This window comes from Labeo rohita, chromosome 2 (genome assembly GCF_022985175.1).
Source record: "Labeo rohita strain BAU-BD-2019 chromosome 2, IGBB_LRoh.1.0, whole genome shotgun sequence".
In the NCBI taxonomy this organism is placed as follows: Eukaryota; Metazoa; Chordata; class Actinopteri; order Cypriniformes; family Cyprinidae; genus Labeo; species Labeo rohita.
The window spans coordinates 32,294,633-32,318,687 of NC_066870.1; the positions used below are offsets into that span (position 1 = coordinate 32,294,633).

General features: G+C 33.8%; 1 protein-coding gene across 2 annotated transcripts in view; it reads left to right on the forward strand.

Moving 5' to 3' along the window:
* Positions 1–24,055, forward strand: part of gpc5c (glypican 5c) — a 151,525-nt gene that overhangs the window by 95,098 nt on the left and 32,372 nt on the right. For both annotated transcript variants that reach the window (XM_051095746.1, XM_051095753.1), the window contains one exon: positions 19,405–19,534. In XM_051095746.1, coding sequence (XP_050951703.1) covers positions 19,405–19,534 — 130 coding nt within the window. The remainder of the gene's footprint in view (positions 1–19,404; positions 19,535–24,055) is intronic.

Sequence of the window (24,055 nt, forward strand, 5' to 3'; positions counted from 1 at the left end):
TTTGACTGTTCCCATTCCATTATTGATATTTGTAATATCTTGATATCAGAGCGCTTATTTCCGCCTTTCCTTTAAACTAACAGAGAAATGAAATCATTCATAGAAAATTACTGATAACGGAAAAGCATAAAATTTCTGTTGTGTCTCTCTCTCATCTTCACCTCTGTTTCACCCTGATAAAGTTATGAATTTCTTTTTTCCCATATGGTGAGAGAATTGCTCAACAGAAATATTTCATTTCCTATTCCGATTATGAATACTAAAAAACCACCAGAGGAATCTGCTGTGTTACAGTCTCAGCACAGAGAAAAAGAAAGAGAATGGAAATATTGATCCTGTGTACTTTGGAGGATTGAATGGGGAAATATGTGGTTAAAGAAACTGAGAGACTGACACAGAGAGAATGAGAGTGTTGAAAGGAGCAGAGGTTCAGAAAACAGGGCATTTTGGATGGCAAAGTGCGGTTTTTGTCATGCAAATAGCACGCTGGACACTCAAAGAGTTTCAGAATAAAAGATGATTTTCCCAGAATCCCCTGAGGCTCTGTGTGGCAAGAGTCTGTTCTGTATCGCTTTGCCACATGACCTTCCTTTCTTTCTTTCTTTCTTTCTTTCTTTCTTTCTTTCTTTCTTTCTTTCTTTCTTTCTTTCTTTCTTTCATTCTTTCGCACTTTTGCAATTTCACATTTTCTTTAATACTTTCTCTTTCTTTCACATTTTCTTTCACACTTTCTTTTTCTTTTGCACACTTTCTTTCACACTTTCACTCTTTCTTTTGCACTTTCTTTCATACTTTCACACTTTCTTTCATTTGCAATTTTTTTTCTTTCTTTCACACTTTTTTGCACTTTCATTCGGACTCTTTCTTTTGCACTTTCATACTTTCGCACTTTTTCATTTGCAATTTTTTTCTTTCTTTCGCACTTTCACACTTTTTTCACTTTCTTTCACTTTTTTCTTTCACACTTTCACTCTCTTTCGCACTTTCTTTCGTACTTTTTCTTTCGCACTGTTTCTTTCACACTTTTTTCACTTTCTTTCACACTTTTTTTTTGCTCTTTCACACTTTTTTTGCTCTTTCGCACTTTTTGCTTTCTTTCTTTCGCTTTTTCTTTCTTTCTTTCTTTCTTTCTTTCTCTCTGTTTCACACTTTCTTTTTATCTTTCTTTTGCCTTTTCACTCTTTCTTTCGCACTTTCTTTTTTTCTTTTGCACTTTCACTTTTATTCCACTGAGCATTTCTTTTAGTCTGTTTCACTGTTTTTCTTTCTTTCTTTCTTTTTCTTTCTTTCACTCTTTTTCTTTTTCATTCTTTTTTTGCTCTTATTTCACTATTTTGCTCTTACACTGTCTTTCTTTCTTTTGTGATCTTTCACTTGTTTTCTCTTTCATTCTTTTTTCGCTCTTACTTCACTGGTTTTCTTTTCACTCACTTTTCTTTTGCTTTCTTATTCGCTGTCTGTTTTGCTTTCTCTTTTCCTCTCTTCAGCTATTCCTTTCACTTTTTTTCTTTCACTTTTGCTTTAGCTCTTTATTTCTTTTGGTCTCTTTTTTGCTCTTCACCTCTGTCTCTTTTCTCTCTTTTCTTCACCTCTGAATTCTTTCATTTGCACATTCTTTCTTTTGCAGTTTTGCTTTCTTTTGTGCTTTCCTTCTTACTTTATTTCTTTGTTGTTCTTTCTATTGTACTTTTGGTGTTGTTTGAAACCATTTTAATGACATATTCTTTGCATCTGTTGTGTTTCATACATGACAGAAAGGTGGAACTTCCATTTGTTACCTCTTAAGTGATAAACAGGGGTAATGTAATCGTTTAACTCTGTCTAGTTACAGTAGTTCACACTGATGCTCACAGTGGTAATCACAGTTAATTTAACTGAAGTCAAGGTTTTGACCCAAGCAGTTGTAACAACTTTCACCCTTACAACGTTGACCATCCCTGACTTTGGCCTGATGTTGCTTCCCTCCCTTTGATATTTCTGGATAGCAGCTGAAGAGGTGGGATCCACCCACACTAATTTGTTTGTGAACATAGCTGAATGTCTGGAGACCTTCAATCCAGATTCATCTCAGATGGGCCGGTCTCCACCTTAGCCCACAGTTTAAGCTCATTCCTGGCTGCACTCGTTGTTTGTAACATTGCAATTTATTACTCAAATGCAGGAAATGGTCGTCTGGAGAACTAGCAATTCAGACTGTTTCAGTTACAGGAGACTCGAGTTTGATGCATTCAAATGCTTCTGAAATCCTGCATATTTGCTGAAGCAAGTATGAGAAGCAATAAAATGTCACATGATTTTGGTTCAGTACTGATAACAGTCATTCGTAACCTATACAAACAATCTGATCTCTGTATTTTTTTTTTCAGAATATTTCCTAAATAATAAAAACAGGTGAATGCATTTGAATTGCATGTATCAATTTTTTAAATGTTTTTTATTTTTTAATTTTTTTAAAGCATAAATCTAACACATTTTAGAAGGGTTTATGCCTATTTGAAATGACTTTTTAAAAATTAAAAATTAAATACAAGATGTAGTCTGAGAAAATTAGTCCTAACATTGTATGCAGATTTGCATCAAGTAAATTTGTTTTTTAAAAAAGGTATTATTATTATTTATTTATTTAAATTAATATAAATGTTTAACTAATCATTAATATTAGTACTGAATTAAAATCAAATATTGTTTTTTAAGGACATTTTTACTGAAAATGAAGACAAAAATACTGCACACTTACACATGCGCTTATATAGTATGTATGAAAGTCTGTGAAAAAGAGCAAAAAAAAAGATCAGATTCCCTCTGTGGATGTTAAACTACACATGAAACAACCCAGCCGTGGTGTGATGCCTGTATTTCAGGTCACCGGTGGCCCGCCCCTCCCGTTAAAGCTCAATAAATACGTCTAATTCCCCGTAAATATCCCCGACAGGAATCTAGAGGACAGGCCAGCAGCACAGCTGCTTTTGGGTGTGGAGACACAATAGCATCCCTGTGCTCGGGGTGTGTGTTTGTGTGTTTTTCAGCACACATACAACTTGTCATCACACTCATAAGTGTAAATGTGCACTATAGGGAGGAGAGCTTTTCACACTTCGAGTATCAGAATGGGCTTGTGTTGACCTGCGGCACTACTGTTCTCTAACACCTGCTGTACAGGAAGTCTGCTTTACTGCATTACAGAAAACTGTGGTTGGACTGCCAGTACATTTGGGTGGATTTAGCTTCAGTAAAATGAATAGTTCACCCAAATATGAAAATTATGTCGTAAGTGTTTCGCTCTCATGCTGTTCCAAACCTGTATGACTTATTCTTTTCTGCCGTGGAACATGAAAGGAGTAATTTAATGAGCTGCTTCTTTCCAAACAATGAAAGTAAGTGGTGAAGAGGGACTCTAAAGCTCCAAAAATACTCATAAAACCACCATAAAAGTGCTCTGTGGATATCTTTGTGAGAGGAACAGTCATTATTAAAAACGTTACTATGCATATTCAAATTGTAAGCATGAAAATTAGGCACTTTTTTGTCCCTAAATGTAAGTATCTATGTATCTTCTTATACTAAACGAGTTATATGGACTACATATAGGGTTCTTTTTAATTGTTTCAGTCATTTGTCTGATTAAGGTCAACACACATGTTGACCATTACATTTGGTTTATCACTTGACCTGTATCATTTTTTCTTAACAGTCTCTTCTCTGCTAGCAGGGTATCAGGTGCGTGTGACCGCGGTATAGTGGTATTCTGTATCAAAGGCTTGTCTCTTGTCTGAGGCCTCAGGGAGAACAGAACACACTGTTTGAAGTAGGTAGAGAGATCTACAGCTCTGTAAAGAGCTCAGCACTGCCCGTCATGTATCTGAACACGTCTGAGTTCACTTTATGCATAATACAGTGCAGTGCAGTGAAGATAAAAAACTAGTGATTAAAAGAGCCGTGTTCAGTGTCATTGCATTGTGATTGATATATGCACATCAGTTGAATTCATATTAATGAGCAGAGTAGCTTCTATACACTGAAATAATTTGGTGTAGGATTTACTTTGGAACAACTGTCACTTAGAAATTACTAGTAAATTTTATAAATACAAATACAGTTGAAGTCAAATTTTTGCACAGTGTTGCAAAATGTTAATTATTTTACCAAAATAAGAGGGATCATACAAAATGCATGTTATTTTTTTTATTTAGTACTGACCTGAATAAGATATTTCACATAAAAGATGTTTACATATAGTCCAAGAGAAAATAATAGTTGAATTTATGAAAATGACCCTGTTCAAAAGTTTACATACACTTGATTCTCAGTGCTGTGTTGTTACCTGAATGATCCACAGCTGTATTTATTTATTTTTTTTGGATTCATAGTTGTTCATGAGTCCCTTGTTTGTCCTGAACAGTTAAACTGCCCACTGTCCTTCAGAAAAATGCTTCAGGTCCCACAATTTTTTTTTTCAGATTTTTTGTGTATTTTTCAGCAATGACTGTATGATTCTGAGATCCATCTTTTCACACTGAGGACAACTGAGGGACTCATATGCAACTATTACAGAAGGTTCAAACGCTCACTGATGCTCTAGAAGGAAAAATGATGCATTAAAAGCCAGGGGGTGAAAATTTTTGAACAGAATGAGGATGTGTACATTTTTCTTACTTTGCCTAAATATCATATTTTTTTCATTTAGTGCGTCTAATACCGATTTGAAATTCCAAATGCATTGTGGTTCCTTCTAAAAGCATCAGTGAGTGTTTGAACCTCCTGTAATAGTTGCATATGAGTGGATCTCAAAATCCTAGTCTTTGTTGAAAAGGGTTGAAATACACAAAAATGAAGAATTTGTGGGACCTGAAGGATTTTTCTGAAGAACAGCGGGCAGTTTAACTGTTCAGGACAAACAAGGGACTCATGAACAGCTATCACTAAACAAAAAAAACAAAAAAGCTCATTCAGGTAACAACACAGTATTGAGAATCAAGTGTATGTAAACTTTTGAACGGGGTCATTTTTATAAATAATAAACTATTATATTCTCTTGTGGACTATATGTAAACTTCTTTTATGTGAAATATCTTATTCAGGTCAGTACTAAATAAAAAATAACATACATTTTGTATGATCCCTCTTATTTTGGTAAAATAATTAACATTTTAGCACTGCAAGGTGTATGTAAACTTTTGACCTCAACTGTAAATTAACAAATTTAATTAAATGAGGAATTTTGAAGCAGAAAATTTTAAATGGCATTTTCTTGTAATTAGTAAACGTTGTTTTATTTACAAACATTATTTGCAAAAAATAAAATAAAAATATGTAACTTTCTTAAGAAAGATTTATTTGAAAGGCACATTTGTTTTCATTCTTATACCAGTACTGATACATCTATTAAATACTGTTTTTTTGTTTTTGTTTTTTTTTGCAATTTCTGACAAAAAAATTAATAACCATAGCCATTTAATACTTTTAAAATCTATCATTTTATAGGCACCTTTCAGCATTTTCACTTGCATTTCAGTGGGTAGAGGGAGAAATTGTCTAGTTAATTTACTAGAGGGAAAGTATTTGCTAAGACAGTTTGAAATTTAGTGATATTTATGCTACAGTATATGCAAATGTGGTAAGAAAAATGAATTGTCACAAAAAAAGATTTATTAAATTACACAGTATGCTTTAAAATGTTTATCTTTAAACAAATCACACTGTTGATTGACAAAATCATTTTGCTGTGATGCATTAACAGCGCTCTTTAACTTTAATAAAACTGCTTGAACGCATGGCCTCTCGTGGCTTATTGCTTTAACTTCGAGCTGTGAGTGTTTCGAATCTGTGAGCACTTAAATAACTAATGCATGTGTTGCACGGACACATCTGTTGTAGCCTGTGCTGGCCTGGTCAACTCATTTGCAAGTCAATTTAGATAAAAGCTTCTGCTAAATGAACAGAAATAAATGTAAATGTGCTACTAATTAAATCTATGAAGAATTGTCTTTTTTCTCTCCTGCATTTCCTGTGATCATTGAATTCATAGATGTTTATTTAGACAAACTGCCTCAAGAACTCCTTAACGGTTTTATAAAATATTTGCAGCTTTAAAATTAGATCATATTCAGAATCAATATATTATATCGGCTTAATATTTCATTTAATCATTTATTGAACATTAATACTCCCAATATATTTTGTTATAACTTCATATTTGTATCTCAGAAGTCACAAAACCTCATTACATACAGTAGAAGAATCAAGATAATCCATGGCCTCTCATGACTTTTTGCTTTGTGTAATGTCTGTATGGCTATAAATGGAGTCAAAGGCATTTAGATGGACATCTAATCTCTCACTCTGTTTTGTAAAGTCGTGTTCTGATGTTGTGGACAGCAGTATGACAAATCTTGAATCACACAAACAAAATCCTCTGCTTTCACAACAGGACGGATGACTTCTCTTCCTTTTTTCTGTCCTCATTGCATCTCACCTCTTTTCATCTCCTCTCGTCTGCACTAACCTCTTATTCTTGTTCAGTCTGTACAGCTTTATTCTCTGTGAGTCTCAGATGGTCATCTGGTTTGATCACATGCCTGATGGCTCACAGATCGCTTCTGACAGTGTTTTATCATGCTCATTTACTGTCCACTGGACGTTATTTCACAGTGCTACATGTGAAACCACGACTCCCTAACGGCTCCATTTGAGCAGCACGTCCTCTGCGTCCGTGGAAAATATGAGCGTGTTTGCCAGGCGCTCTGATGTCTGTGAAATCCCTTTTCCTTCAGGAGAGGAGGTCACTGACATGAGTGCTGTGCCACGCCAGACGCCGAGCTCTGTTTGTCCTGGAGACGTGAAGCTCAGAGCGAAAGAATGCCGCCGAAAGAAGCTGAGGGCATTCTGTGGCCTTCATAATGATGTGCGCACTCCTGTTTGTCACTTCTCTTCTTTCTTTCTTTCTTTCTTTCTTTCTTTCTTTCTTTCTTTTTCACACTTTGATTCTTTTTCTTTAACTTTTTTGCATGAATGGAAAACTTTTTTTTTTTGACGAAAAACACAAATCAAATGAAAATTAGTATTGTTGCCTTGGAATTAAAATGACTGAAAATAAACACTAAAACTAGAATAAAATAAAATAAAATAAAATAAATAATCACAAAAACACACAAAATATTACAAAAAATTCAAACTGAAAAGAAAATGTAAAATTCTTTCTTCCTTTCTTTCTTTCTTTCTTTCTTTCTTTCTTTCTTTCTTTCATTCTTTTTCACACTTTGATTCTTTTTCTTTAACTTTTTTGCATGAATGAAAAACTTTTTTTTTTGACGAAAAACACAAATCAAATAAAAATTTGTATTGTTGCCTTGCAATTAAAATGACTGAAAATAAACACTAAAACTAGAATAAAAAAAATAAAATAAAATAAAATAAAATAAAATAAATAATCACAAAAGCACACAAAATATTACAAAAAATTCAAACTGAAAAGAAAATGTAAAATTCTTTCTTTCTTTCTTTCTTTCTTTCTTTCTTTCTTTCTTTCTTTCTTTCTTTCTTTCTTTCTTTCTTTCCTTCCTTCTTTCTTTTTCTCTTCTTCTTTTTTTTTCTTTCACTTTTTCACAAGCATTAACTAAAACTAAAAAAAAAAACTATTAAAAACATAATTGTTAATTGAACTAAAGCTGAAATATAAATATTTGATGGAAAAACACAAACTAAATGAAAATTAGTAATGTTGCCTTAGCAGGTTGAAGCGTTAAAATGGCTGAAACTGGAAATGAACACTAATACTGAAAATAAATAAAATAAAATAAAATAATAAAATAAAAAATCACAAAAGCACATAAATTTTTTTTACGAAAAAACCAAACTAAAAATGTAAAATTCTTTCTTTCTTTCTTTCTTTCTTTCTTTCTTTCTTTTTCTTCTTTCTTTCACTTTTTAATGAGCTTATTATCATTAACTAAAACTAAAAAACTATTAAAAACATAATTGTTAATTGAACTAAAGCTGAAATATAAATATTTGATGGAAAAACACAAACTAAATGAAAATAATAGTAATGTTGCCTTAGCAGGTTGAAGCATTAAAATGACTGGAACTGGAAATGAACACTAAAACTGACAATAAAATAAAATTAAGTAAAATAAAATAAAATAATGGCAAAAGCACAAAAAAAACTTAAATGATTAACTGGAAATTATCACTGCAACTAAAAATAAATTAAGCCTTAATAGTAATAAAAATCAAATAAAATAAGTTAAAATTAAATTAAATTAAATTAAATTAAATTAAATTATGGCAAAAGCACATAAAACATAAACGAAAAACTGGAAATAAACACTGCAACTAAAAATAAATTAAGCCTTAATAGTAATAAAATAATAAAACAAAATAAAATACTATTTTAAATAAAATTTTAAATAAAATCAAAAAAAAAAATTTTTAACTAAATAAATTAAAGACAGAAAGAAAGAAATGTCAAATAGTAATAAAATACTAAAATAAAATAACATTTTAAATAAAATAAAATACAATTTTAATAAATGTTAAATTTTAAAGCCAATTTTAAATGCATATAAATTCTAAAATAGTATATAAAATGTAAAAAATACAAAAATAACAGCTTGCACATCTTTCACACTTTCTTGACTTTTTTTTTCACATACACTGCCATTCAAAAGTTTGGGGTTGGTAAGATTTTTAGTGTTTTTGAAAGTTCTCTTATATTAATGCTGCATTTCCTTGATCAAAAATAGCCAACTGTATTACTGTAACTGGATTATTTGAATAAAATGTAATTTATTCCTGTGATGCAAATTCATGTATTTTCAGCATCAACACTGAATTTTACTCCAGTCTTCAGTGTCACATGATCCTTCAGAAATCATTCTAATATGCTGATTTGCTGCATAAGAAACATTTCTTATTAATATCAATGTTAAAAACAGCTGTGCAGCTTACATTTTTGTCCAGGATTCTGATTCTAAGCATTTGAAATGACCTCAAACTATTGAACAACACGTCTCTCTTTTCTGCTTGTCTTTTTCTGTTTCTGCCCCATTTGTCTGTCTATCGGTCTCTCTCTTTCCATCTTTCTGTCAGCAGTCTGTTGTTCTGGTCGTCATGAGGTGATGGAGTCTGGCTCAGTGAGGGTGGGACTGTCAACTACACACACTGCCAGTGCATGTGTGTGTGATAATGAGAGCGCAGAGCTCAACCTAAGCAGCAGAAACCCTCTTCAGGGAGTCGTGAGAAAGAAAGCTTGGCCTTGCACACACACACACACACACACACACACTGCTGCTGCTCTGTTGCCCTTTAATGTCTTAAGAATGTCTTCTTGCATGTTTGTCAGCTCTCTAGTGAGCTATTGTCCTGCTCTCACACAGATTTATAAACCTGATCGCTTTCTCTCTCCCTCCTTCTGTCTGCCTCTCTTCCCTTTTCACTCCCTCTCTCTCTAGATGCCAGTGTGTGGTAAATATGCAATATTTTACTCTCATTTTGGTCATTAACTCCTGGAATGTGTTTTCTTGAGCCCTGCTGGGGTTTGTTCAACAAAGCAGCATGAGCTATTAGCCACTAACACACATACAGTACATATACACCTCGACCTGCTCTTACCACAGGATCGGTCACTCTGGAAACTTTGCGGTAAATAGAAGTTTAAGGCACATGAGAAGGAATTTGATCTTGTGCATTCCACTGGACCTGTGTGTGTGTGTTTATATTTTTGGGAGTTGGTGCATTGAAAACTTTTACAGACTAAATACCTGATTTGTCTTCGAATGATTCTGCAGTGGAAAAGAGAGACATTATTTCCTTCCTCAGGCATTCGGTCTGTCAATGTCTTTGAGCTTACAAATGACATATTTTAGCGCATGAACTATGAGATTATCATTTTAAAACTGTACGAATAAACCTTTTACACTGGCTTCATACAGGCAGGCAGCAAATTGCTGTTTTTTTTATTTACAGACTCAAGTTTGGTTTGTTTTGTAGTCAAAATAAAAAACCAAACACACTTAAAAATCTGATGTTTACAACCCTGATCCAAACCACATCTGTATGTGGTTTGAAATCCGATTAAAATCAGATCTGGGAAGTATAAATGGTCATATTGGGTTTCATGTCGTTTTTTTCATCATTCATGATTTCTTCAATCTGTCAGATGATTTTTTTCTGTTCACTGTGCACAACGATACTTTGCAATAGTGACAATACCAGCTAAACAGAACACACTTTAGTTTGTTTTTTTTGTTAGTTTGATGGTTTGTTTGCTTGTTTTTTTGGCTTTTTCCCGTTTTATACAAAGAGGCAGTGAGTAGGAGGGGGAATGAGGATTAGGAAATGGCAAGCTGAATTTACGCTTTGCTTTTTTGTTTTTGAAATAAGTATTTTTAACCAGTCAGATTTGTGCATGGGCAAAGCAATCAACGTGACAAAATAAACAAACAAACAAAAAAACTTAGTAAAAATGTTTATAATAAAGACTTTTTCTCATTTTAAACAAGATGGTTTTACTTAAGCAAAATTCCACTTTTGGAATCCTGAGGAAAAAAAAACAACACAAAAAATAAAATAAAATAAAATCTAAAAGAAAAGAAAAGAAAATATAAAATGAAATAATAAAATATAAAATAAAAATACATAAAAAAAATAGAATAATCAAAGAAAATATAATAGAAAATAAAATAAAAATATATAAATATAAAAAAATAAAATATTAAAAATAATAAAATATAAAATAAAGTATAATATAAAATAAAATAAAATGCAATAAAATAAAAATAATTAAATAAAATTTTAAAATAAAAATCTAAAATAATTAAATGAAAAATAAAAAAAATACATAAATATAAAAAAAAATATTAAAAATAATAAAATATAAAATAAGGTATAATATAAAATAAAATGCAATTAAATAAATTACAGATAATTAATTAAATATAAGAAGTACAATATAAAATAAAATGCAATAAAATAAAAAAAAATAAAAATAAAATATAAAAAAGTAAAATAAATAATAAATAATGAAATATAATATAAAAAAGTAAAATAAAATAAAATAAATAAAAATAAAATAAAATGTAAAATAAAATATCAAAAAATAAAATGAAATAAAATAAATAAAAACTATTAAATAAAATGTTAAAATAAAATAAATAAAATAATAAAATAAAATATAAAAAAATTAAATATTACATAAAAAAATAAAATGCAAATAAAAATGAAATAAAATGTAAAATAAAATATTAAAAAAAAATTAAATAATATAAAATAATAAAAAAAAAATAAAAGCACAAAAATTCAGCTTTGTCATCACAGGAATAAATTACATTTTTAAATATATTCAAATAGAAAACATTTATTTGAAACTGCAATGATATATCACAGTATTCATGTTTAACTGCATTTTTACAGATAAATATAAATATGTGAGACTAACATGCATTTTAATAAATATGTTCAGGTATTTTCATTGGGCAAAGTATAGTGTAAAACTATTAATTTATTTATTTATTTTGCTGTGCAAATAAATAAATGAAAACTGTTCATGTAGATATTCAAATGAACTTATCTCAAAAGTGACCCTTTTAGGAACGCTCCCCGTTGCAATATTTAACCTGGAGGCTGTCCGATCTTACTTTGGAAACATCTTCGAGCAGATGTCTGGACTAGCTGTGATTGTTGCTCTCTTAGGATGTGAATTTTGGCTGTGATCATTTGTGAACAGGAAGAGAGGGACACACACAAGCGATGGTTTTAGCTGCATATTGAACTCCCTTTATACCATCTGTCTTATGGAATATGTAAAGTGTGAGTTAGATGTCCTATGTGACTTCCATGTTTGCACAGTCCTGGTAGCCATACTCAAAAATGCCTGTAAGTTAACTTCAGTTAACTTTGTTGACAGAGACTGTTATCCAAAGTCCAAATGTTCTCAAGGAATCAGATCCATCACCTTTATTTTGAGGTTAAGCTTATATGCTGTTGATCGCCATAAACGGTTTGTGAAACGAAGTTTAAACACATTTAATTAATCTCAATCTAAAGTGTCAGCCTTGGCATTTCTAGTTTAGAAAATGTGTTGCGTTGTTTGTCGTTTACAGAATTAGAAAGAGAAGCTGAGATAACTGGGCCTTCAGCCAGTTAATAAACCGTAACCATGGTCACTGCAGTCTTTCATTCTTTAATTCTTTACAATGTGTCTAATTAAGAGAGCTTTAGCAGGCAGTGAGTCCAGAGCGCTCTTTATTTAATGCGTTTTAGACTCTGCCCGTATTGGTAGAGATCTCCATAGGTTTGCTGACTCAGTCACGACACTGCCAGCCAGTCCATTAACACACGCATGTGTAATTAAATTATTCATTTGACTACTTTGCATGATTGCAAGGTTAATTGGCCTGTAAGGGCTTTGATCAAAAATATTCGTTTTTGAAATTTGTTTATAAGCAGTGGTTGACTTTTATTGGAGCTAATGGACTACATGAAGCGCAGATGAGGAAATGTGTTTACTTAAAAACTTGATTAGTTGTTCTCTTTGCACAGTTAATCCTGTTTCTTTTGTGGGAATGGTTGGGTTGAGGTCTTCAAGTAAACGTCAGTTTATTTGGTTTATACTGAGTAACATTTGTCATGTTCTGTCTTTAGTTTTGAATGACCATTTTCTACCCACTTTTGTCCTTTTGATATGGCCTGTTTTTGTTTGTATGTAAATGGCAAACATTGACTTAATATTTTTGTTTGAAGGATAAATGTGGCCAGTCATAATGCTAATGTGTTATGATACATATACATAACCCTGAATACCCTGAATTAACAGGCAACTTTTAACATACAAAATAAATTAAAAGCACATAAAGTTGAAGTCAAAAGTTTACATGCACCTTGCAGAATCTGCAAAATGTTAATTATTTTACCAAAATTAGAGGGATCATACAAAATGCATGTTATGAAAAACCGTGCATTAAGAGCCGGGGGGTGAAAACTTTTGGAATTTGAAGATCAGGGTAAATTTATCTTAATTTCTCTTTTGTGAAACATGTAAGTATCTTCTGTAGCTTCTGAAGGGCAGTACTAAATGAAAAAAAAAGATATTTAGGTAAAATAAGAAAAATGTACACATCTTCATTCTGTTCAAAAGTTTTCGGCTCTTAAGGCATTGTTTTTCCTTCTGGAACATCAGTGAGCGTTTGAACCTTCTGTAATAGTTGCATATGAGTCCCTCAGTTGTCCTCAGTGTGAAAAGATGGATCTCAAATTCATACAGTCATTGTTGGAAAGGGTTCAAATACACAAAAACGCTGGAAAATCAAAGAATTTGTGGGACCTGAAAATTTTTCTGAAGAACGGCAGGCAGTATAACTGTTCAGGACAAACAAGGGACTCAAGAACAACTATCGCTGAACAAAAAAAACACAGCTGTGGATCATTTAGGTAACAACACAGTATGTAAACTTTTGAACGGGGTCATTTTTATAAATTAAACTATTGTTTTCTCGTGTGGACTATATGTAAACATCTTTTATGTGAAATATCTTATTCAGGTCAGTATTAAACAATAACATGCATTTTGTGTGATCCCTCTTATTTAGGTAAAATAATTAACATTTTACAGATTCTGCAAGGTGTATGTAAACTTTTGACTTCAACTGTCCATTAGAATTAAGTAGTACCTTACAACTGTGGATAGTTGGTTATTATTAAAGTAATGAAAAGTCTGTCGTTAATTACTCACCCTAACGTCATTGCAAACCTGTAAGACCTTTGTTCATCTTCAGAACACAAATTAAGATATTTTTTATGACAGCAGCGCAACTACCACGTTTAAAACCAAGAAAGGTAGTAAGGACATTGTTAAAATAGTCCATGTGATGTCAGTGGTACAACCGTAATTTTATGAAGCTATGAAAATACTTTTTGTGCTCAAAGAAAACAAAGATAACGACTTTATTCAATAATTTCTTCTCGTCTGTGTCAGTCTTTGACGTGCATTCACAAGAGTACCACACATTGTGTTGCTGTCTATGCAGGGTCAGAAAGCTTTCAGGTTTCATCAAAAATACCTTAATTTGTGTACAAGATGAACAAAGGTCTTATGGGTTTGGACATGAGGGTGAGCAGTTAATGACAGCGTTTTTTTTCATCTACAGCTGTGTGCTTTCTGGTAATTGTCCATAGTCTAAAAACGAAGAATAGTCAGCTAAAGAGCTTCCCGGTCAAAACGTCACTTGTCTGTTTACATGGAGAATAAACTTAAGCTTTGTTTGGGAACTTTCTATTAAGAATTGTGCAAAAATGCAAAACTGCGTCATTTGTGAACAGCCACTCATTCTTTTCTTATTGGTTAACAAAAGTTATTCCATCACACAGCTAGGAAAAACTGTGCTGTGTAGTTCTGTGTTGCACATTTATTGATTGTGTGAAATCATAATCAGTTCCACTAAAATCCTGCAGTCTGGAACACAGTGTTTGTATAGTACATCCAACACTTTTATTTCCACAGAGCAGAGACAATCCGGTTTTCCATGATCTTTCCATTAATATGCTGGGGTTGAGAAGGTGTGTGTGTGTGTGTGTGTCTGTACCAGGTTGAGCAAGTGTACATTATGTCTATTGATAGTGCAGCAAGGCATGTTCTCAATGCAGGAGTACGATGTACCTACCAATAAAATAGATTAGCAGACAGGAATAGGTTTGGCATCAGGATGCTGAAAAGCATCTGTCAGCATGATCAGGAGTTTCAGATGAAGCATTATGAGAATAACTTTACCTGCACGCTTCACTTGTACACTCAGCCTTTAGATACGTGGTTATCTGGTAGGTCACAACCTACAAATGGCTCACATGGCTTTTTCTAATAATGTCAGCAGTGGAAAAAATAGAAGGTGAATGCAAATAAACTCCCAGTAACCATGTAATATGATTATGTTTGCATTTGCCACCTCCTTTTTTTTCTTGAATATAAAATAAGCTTTTTTGTAGTATTACTAGGGGTTCAAGCATGTAGCGCTGAAACCCTATTGTAATTGTTAGAATAGCCAAGGATCAGCAATCTCCATGTAAAACTGATCGGGCAGACCAAACCATAAGTCGTAGAGACTTGAAATTTGGAGGGATGGTAGTACTCGCACCGTCTACAATGTCACCAAGTCTTGCCCCAATTGGCCTGATGGGGGCGCTACAGCGAACAAAAGTACGAAATCACTTATAACTCATACCGTTTGCCACAGGCTCAAGTGTCTTATGTCATTGGAATCCCTGACTCACGTCGGACAAAACGTGAAATTTTGGAGTATTTTGCTTTTTTTGAAAAACCTACTATTGTGATCTAGTCCTAGGTTTTTTTGGGAAAAACAGAAAAATTCCCTGGAGAGTGAATGTCAATAATTATCAAAAAAAGTTGAACTTTCGACTCTCAATATGCATTGAAAAAAGTTGCGGCGCTTGGCCACCTGGTGGCGCTATAAGGGAAAAAACATAAAAACAGCCATAACTACTCAACCGTTTGTCCTATTGATGTGAAAATCGGTACGCACGGTCTTGGTCTAAAGTGCCACAAGTGTCTATAAGGACATTTGTGTATTTGAAAACCATGATAACCATAGGCAGATGAACTTTGAGCACCAACTGGAATGAAACTCGGTGGGCCTGTTTGACTAACGGCCCTAAAGGTCTGTGAGAAATTTGAAAGAATTCGTCCACTGGGGGCGATATTGCATTTTTTAAGGAAGTAAGTGATTGTATATTGCACGGTTTTTCACACATACGCACAATATTCATATCCTCTGATAGACCTCCTCATTAAAAACAATTTTGCCTCTAGAACCACTGCTGTCAATCAAACCATTAGCTAAATTATGTGAAAAAACTACTTTTGCGAACTAGTCCTATGTTTTCACTCAGTCTGGAAAAAAAAAAACACTGCAGTACAATTCTCTGGACTCTGTAGATCAATAATTATCAAAAAATTGTAAAAATTACCCTTTGGGAAGCTATAACAGGGTCATTTAGAAAAGAAGCCTGTCCAAATATACCCAAAAGCCTATAAAGCCTAAACGAAAGCTCAGAAAATTACAAAACCTGGTGAGCACACAACAGGTGATTCAAAACAAGCATGCAAAGTTTTAGGGAGATCGGACCACAGCTGCGATTTATAATAGTTAAAAAGGATTCAAAAATGCTGTTCGCTTATGGTAAATTACCTCGAATTGCAGAAAATGTTAATATGTCCACGCATACACCATTTTTATGTACATTTTGTATGATAAACCATTGTAGTACTAGATTTGAAAACTGGGTTTTGAAGCAAAACCAGTTGAGAAACACTGATAAAGACTGTACATGTTAACAGATTTACAAATGATTTGCAATGCATTGATTTAGAAAGACCATCACAGATTAAGAAGTTGTTGTAAATCCTGAAAACTGTAAAATTAAAAACCCACATTACTAATATACTATAGTATTTCGTAACATTTTGACTGAGCTTTTTATATTTTGTTTAAATTTTAATTTTACTTTGTTTTAGTAACTTTTGTGCTTTTGTCATTAGTTGTTGTTTTTTTTTCTATTTAGATGTATTTTTATTTCAGTTTTAATTTAAGTAATTTTAGTACTTTGACTTAAACTTGTTTTATTTGACTAAACATTTAAAGTGTATTTTATGGAAGCCCGTTTCCACCACTGAATATAAAATAAAAAAGGTAGTTGCAACTTTTAATCTTGCAATTTTGACTTTATAATACGCAGTTGTGAGTTATTAAGTAAGAATTGTGAGAAAAACACGCAATTCTGATAAAATGTTTTTTTTCCCCTCAAAACCTTCACCTCAAAACAACTGCGAGTTTATATCTTACAATTGTAACTTTTTACCTCCGCAATTGCAAGTTTATATGCCACAGTTCTGACTTTATAACTCATAATTGCGAGTTTATATCCCGCAGTTCTGAGAAACTGTGATTTTTAATAGTTTTAGTTGGTTATTTAACAATAACGACACGAGAAGTGCAGCTCAATGACACTCTCATGTGTATTGGGAACAGTTGCTTCAATGGTTTTTATGTTTGTGGCTTTGCAACTCAGATTGGAAAAAACCTAAAACAGAACTAAAAATATTAATGAAATCAGCACTTCCATATGAGGTCATTAATAAGGAACGGAAAAGGCTTGAGTTTGTGCATGTTGGTGCATTTGCGGTGTTGAAACACTTCCCCCAGGGCACCAGTCGAGGTCACAAGTCATCTTCAGTGTTCGCGTCAGTCTGCACGTGGCCATTTTTGAAAGGCGTCCATGTGCTTTGTCAGGACAAAGTTAGAAAGCCAAGCAGTGAGGGCTGAACCATGTGTATGGAGCCGTTGTCATTACTGTCCATTAATATCATCTATATATTTATCTGTCTGTCTAGCTCCTGGCCAACCTGCTATATTTATATCTATAGCTTCTCATCTCTAGCTGACTCGTAAGCCCTGGGCGGGGGGGTGAAAGGTCACTGCGAGCGTGTGCAGCCCGCCTGGTCCTGATTGTGCTGACTCAAAGGTTAATGGGTCATGTGAGTTTGCCCTTTACATTGACATTTATTTCCCCAGTGGACACTTCTGTGCAGAGTGACTTTCAAGGAATTGTATATGGGAGTGTGTTGTGACATTTAGTCCTCAGCAGGTAGCGAAAGATTAAAATCAAATGCTTTACATTGCCAGGCTCAAAATCTTGTACTGGACGAGAAGGAAACTCTAAAGTGAAATGTCAGTGGAAAGATTAATATGACAGTGGAGTGGATTTGACTGGATATAGGTCTATAATGGGGTCCAAAAGTCTGAGACCGCAAGTGAAAATGCCTCTGTTATGTGTTTTTAATATAATCTGAATGAAAAGTTGAGTGAATAATGTAAAACTTTGTATATTTCCAGGTTGAAACAAAAAATTCCAGGGTTTTTGACTCCACTGTATGTATAGTCTCTGTGTGTAGGTTAAAAATATCTTTGCTTGTGCTATAGAAAACCAGTTTCACCCGTCCTCTGGAGCAGCTCTGGCCCGAACCCAGTGCTGGAGGTGACCAGGGCTAGATTTAGAAATGCCAAACTCTCTCTGTTTGCAGATATGCCTCGGCCAGACCTGTCGGTTAACCCTCTGGTTATGCTAGCTGTCTCTTAGAGAGTTAAGAAGTGCAATGACAATCCAAACCGAGGTCCAAAATTAAAAAAAGAGTTAAATGAGCACAACACATCTGAATTTCCTTTGTCAAATCTGCACTTAAAACAGAAAATGTAGTGCTGTGATGCAAAACTGAATTTTCAACAGCCATTTACTTGTCTTGAGTGTTACACGATCCTTCAGAAATCAGTCTAATATACTAATTTGCTGCTCAATAAATATTTCTTATTGTCAGTGTTGAAGTTACATTAATACTGCTTAATATTTTTGTGGATATTTTCCCTCCTATAATTCTTTCATGAATAGAAAGAACAGAACAAAAGAACAACATATGGAGTTTTGGTCAAAAGTTTACATACATTTTGCAGAATCTGCAAAATGTTAATTATTTGACCAAAATAACAATGATGATCATACAAAATGCATGTTATTTTTTATTTAGTACGGACCTGAATAAGATTTCACATAAAACACATTTACATAAAGTACACAAGAGGAAATAATAGCTGAATTTATAAAAATGACCCATTCAAAAGTTTACATACACTTGATTCTTAATGCTGCACTGTAAAAAAAAAAAAAAAAAAAATCAACTTAAAATAATTTGTTTGTTTGAAATATTAATTTGTGCTAAGTGACAACTTAGATATTTTTGTTGACTAAACTTACAATTTTAAGGCAGCCAGGTAACAAACTATTTTAAGTCACAATTTATTTTTTACAGTGTGTGTTGTTACCTGAATGATCCACAGCTGTGTTTTTTTGTTTAGTGATGGTTGTTAATGAGTCCCTTGTTTGTCCTGAACAGTTAAACTGCCTGCTGTTTTTCAGAAAAATCCTTAAGGTCCCACAAATTCTTTGGTTTTCCAGCATTTTTTTCTGTATTTAAACCCTTTCCAACAATGACTGTATAATTTTGAGATCTTTTTCACACTGGGGAAAACTAAGGGACTCATACACAACTATTACAAAAGGTTCAAACAGTCACTGATGGTCCAGGTCAGTACTAAATAATAAATAACATACATTTTGTATAATCCCTCTTATTTTGGTAAAACAATTAACACTTGTTCACTGACAAATATTTTTTTCCAGGTTTTTTTTTTTTAATATAGCAAATTATCAACATTTGTTTATTCCAACACACACTGTCACATGTTTAGAATTGGATGTATTTGATTTTGTCTGATTATGTACAATGTACACATGGCCTACATTTTATACTGAAAAATACTGATAATACTGATTCTTTTTTCCTTATAGGAGATCCAAGAGATCATGCCGGGTGTAGGACACAGGGAATCCTGGGATGAGACGGGCAGTGGGGAGAGCAGTGGCGAGTGTGATGATGAAGACGGTTGTGAAGGTTCTGGAGAATCCGTGGCATCTCCCTGTGAGTTAACAAGCAAAATCTCATCTATTTCATGACTGGTTTGTGCAGGTTCAGCGCTGTTCTGTCGGGAACGATGGCCTTTCTTGTGAAGCTGTTTGACTGCTAGATGCTGGTTAAGAAAGTTTATCAACCTGGTTGGGACACCAGAGTCCAAAATTGATAAGCTATTCAGGTTTTTATAGTGATTGTTGGTGCCACATTTCCTGAAGGGTGGCTTGTACCTCTAATGAGTGATGAAACAATGTAGTTGTTTTAGTTTGGCTGGTTAGCATGACCTAATTCACCCCTGCTGGTAGATGGCGTAACTACATCATCTAATTCTTAAAAGATTAGTTCTAAATCTTTCTTCGTTGACATTCAAAATTAGCCATATCATTTTATTGATTATCAGTTTAATCAATAAATGTAGAATTATTTTGATTTAGCAATTTAAAAATTTGTTCCCTCATGAATTAAAATTTCCTGATAATTTGCTCACCCCCATGTCATCCAAGATGTGCATGTCTTTCTTTCTTCAGTCGAAAAGAAATGAAGGTTTTTAAGGAAAACATTCCAGGATTTTTCTCCACAAACCTATAATGGACTTCAACGGGTTGAACATAATAAAAATTTGTATACTTTTTAACCACAAATGCTCGTCGCTTCCATGACTTCATACATACATGCGCGGTTTGTTCTTCATCTGTGCACTCCAGTTCAAAAAGGTATGGTAGGGTGAAAAACACCATCTCATTTTCTCCTCCAACTTCAAAATCATCAGACGTTGTTTTATGTTTATTTGCGAAGGGCGTTTGACTTTCTTTGCACGTTCACTTTGTAAACAGTAGGTTGGTGCTTCTGCCTACGTCACGCGTGACCTTTCTAACATCATTACTTAATGTGTGAAGTAGTGGACGCAGAGCTATTGCAAGATGAGCATTTGTGGTTAAAAAGTATCAAATTTTTAATTTTTTTTTGGAAAACAACAGATCATTTTGCTAGATAAGACCCTTATTCCTTGGCTGGGATCGTGTAGAGCCCTTTAAAGCTGCACTGAATCTGCAATTTGGACTTTCATCCTGTTGGCTCCCATTGAAGTCCACTGTATGGAGAAAAATCCTGGAATGTTTTCCTTAAAACCTTATTTTCTAATTTCTAATAAAATTGATTTTTTATTTTATTTTTTTCTTTGATAGCATTAACATCACATCACAGCTCAGGTTGGGTGCTAGGAACTGATGTGTTTTATGGTGCCATCAAGCAATCAGTGTCATTTCCTTGGGGCTTTACAGTGATTAGTCACATGCACTTAACTCCATTAACTAGCTAAAAAATCTCTGATGGAAGATTGCGTTTTTTTTTTTAAATCCTGCTCCAGCGAAGCAGCTGCCCTTGAGATGAATGGAAATGCTCACATATATTTTTATCCAAGTATTATAGACCTCCTTCTTAACCTTTTTTTTATTCAGGATGTGTTAGGATTATTAATGTTAGTACTTGCATGGAAAATAATTTTAGAGCCAAATTGATTCCCAGAAGAAACTTTGCAGACCTCACAAAAAGCGTCACGTTATGTCATCTGTATACTCAGGTGTTGAAATGACCACAGAGACCACCCAGGGGTACAGAGAGATTGTATGACCTCCTCTGACTGTCTCAAGCGCAGGTGCTGAGGTGGTACCTGCCATTCCATCATCGCTAAAATGGCCACTAAATGGCCTCTCTTTTCCGCCCGGAGCCGTAACACATGACCCACGGCTCCACGCCCACGTCTTTTTTACCGGTATTCACCGCAGACCGAGTCTGTGTAGCATTTCTCAATCACTTTGAAACCCAATCTTCACTCATCACTAAAATCACCCTGCTGGGCCCTCCAGCAGCCATCTTGCTCTCCCGCACCCATTTCCCCTAATCTGTGGTTAGCGCTCCAGGGTGCCACACATCAAAAAACACAGGGTACAGGAAGAAGAGAGGGTGTCCCTTCATCACCAGCTGAAAAACATTCCAGGGTAGAAAGAGACAAGGTCAATGAGAGCAAAAGTGTTTGGGAGAGGAGATGAGATTTGAAGAATGATGTCCATCCATCACGCTGCATTTCTCCAAAGGCCACAAGTCCAACTTTAAAACCTCTGACGCCTGTAGCATTGATTGCATCTCTCAGATAGTAAGACTGCTATGGTGGTGTACTTTCAGATTTGTAGCTCATACATACGGTCTATGCCTTCAGAGTCAGAAATGGCAGCTTGAAAACAATCATCTGAAATTTTTATCATTTAAACAGTTAGAACAGCACTTTCAGCTTTGTAAACTTCCCACAATCATAGAGGTCTATAATAAGGCTCTGCTGTAATGATATATTTTTGTAGGCCAACTCAGAATCACCCAGTCCATATCACCCTGGTTCCCTTGATTAAAAACCCAATTGTGTTTTTCCATTGGCTTTTGGATTACTGAAGAAAATAAGCTCTGTAACCAACAAAAGTTTGATTTTTGCATGTTTTGTTTATCATGACAATCTTCACAAATTAACACAACTTTTGAAGCCTAAATACAATTGGCAGAAGTAAAAAGCTAAATGTAGACTGTAAACATTTTAAACCATGATCACATGACTTTAGCGTCACCGTCACTAAACTTCTGACAACTGTTTTTTCACACTGTGCTTAACCTGCTGTTGCTGTTGCTTTAAAACCACTATTTAACCCCAAAAAAGAATGTTTCACACATTGACATGGTAGTTAAACCTATATGAACATGTACAGTGTGAAGTGATGCCATGATAGGGTGTTACAGCTGAATGATCAGCAAGAAACACCAAATCACATGGTTTATATTCACATGCTTAGGATGGTCAAGAAACACGGCGTATTGTAAAAACAGCTGTTTCAGGGTTTGAGAGGAAAACATGAGTTTTATTGTTACCTTTATAGTCTGAAAAGTCCATTTGGGAAAAGCTTGCTAGTACAGTCAGCAATAATATGAGGATTGCACAATGCTAGAGCTGTTATGTAAACAGGTTGCGTGCTGCATTCGTCCGAATAAAGGACACTGACACTGCAAATATGCAAATAAGAATGTTAAAGGGATAGCTCACCCACAAATGAACACACTGTGATCATTTACTCACCCTTCACTTGTTCTAAACCTGTATGAGTTTCTTTCCTCCATTGAACATTTAAGGTTTTTTTGGAAAATGCTGGTAAACAGTTGCCATTGACTTCCATAGTATTTATTTATTTTCAGGTTTAGAACAAGTGGAGGGTGAGTAAATGATGACAAAATTAGGTGACAACCCAGTGATAACTCTTTTTTGGGTGTCCTAGCCCATTCACATATGGTTTGAGAATGTACAGTATGAAACGTCAGTTTATAAATGCCCAAGATTAATTGTTAACCCCAGGTAAATTATGATCGAAAGTCTTAAAAGTGAATTAAGAATTTCCAGTGTGAAAAGGCCTTTTCTGTGATTTGTGATTGATTTTGTCACATCTGGTGTGGACAGACAAATTGCTCGACCCTGAAATCATATCACATCATGTGAAGACTCATTCAGACCAAGAATGACGACTATAAAGATAACTGCAATTATAACTATACACATGCTGCAGTTATGTCATCTTCTGCTTTAAAGGGCATTATTTCCCTTTTCACAAGATGTAATATGTGACCCTGGACCACAAAACTAGTCATAAGTAGCATGGGTATATTTGTAGCAATAGCTAATAATACATTGTATGGGTCAAAATGATCATTTATGCCAAAAATCATTAGGATATTAAGTAAAGATCGTGTTCCATTAAAATATTTTGTAATTTTTCTACTGTAAATATATAACTAATATATATAATATAATAATATTTCCAAAACATACATTAAACTTCTTTATTCAGTTTTCAGATTATGTATAAATTCAACTCATTTCAATTAATTAAAAAAAACTCAATTTCAAAAAATCGACCCTTAAGACTGGTTTTGTGTTTCAGGGTCACATATAAGTTTCAGATGTCTCCAGAATGTGTTTGTGAAGTTTCAGCACAAAATACCTCATAGATAATTTATTATATCATTTTGAAAATGCCTATTTTGAGTGGAAGCAGAAACGTGCTGTTTTCACACGTCTCTTTAAATGCAAATGAGCTGCTGCTCCCCGCCCCTTTTTCAGAATAGGGCTGTGACTTTACAGCTCGTGCCTTCACTACTCTGCCAAAAAACATCTGTTTGGTTTTTATTATCATGTATATGGCACTGAAATCATGTGTTTTAAAGCCATGTTAGTTTAAATTTCTGATATACGGTTTTATTGAGAGCACACATTCGAAGCACATGCACAGAAAGTGGCTGTCACTCTGCATATGGGTACTAAACTAAGTTCTCTTTAACACACAAGTTTGTTAAAAACACGCAAAAATGACAAAAACACAGTTGGAAAAAAATTATATTTTCTTTACCGATATTGTTACAGTTATCATCCTTGGTATAAACAAGCCTTAAGTGTTAGAGAATAGATTATAAATTATAAAAAGCAAAATTATACTGTTAGTA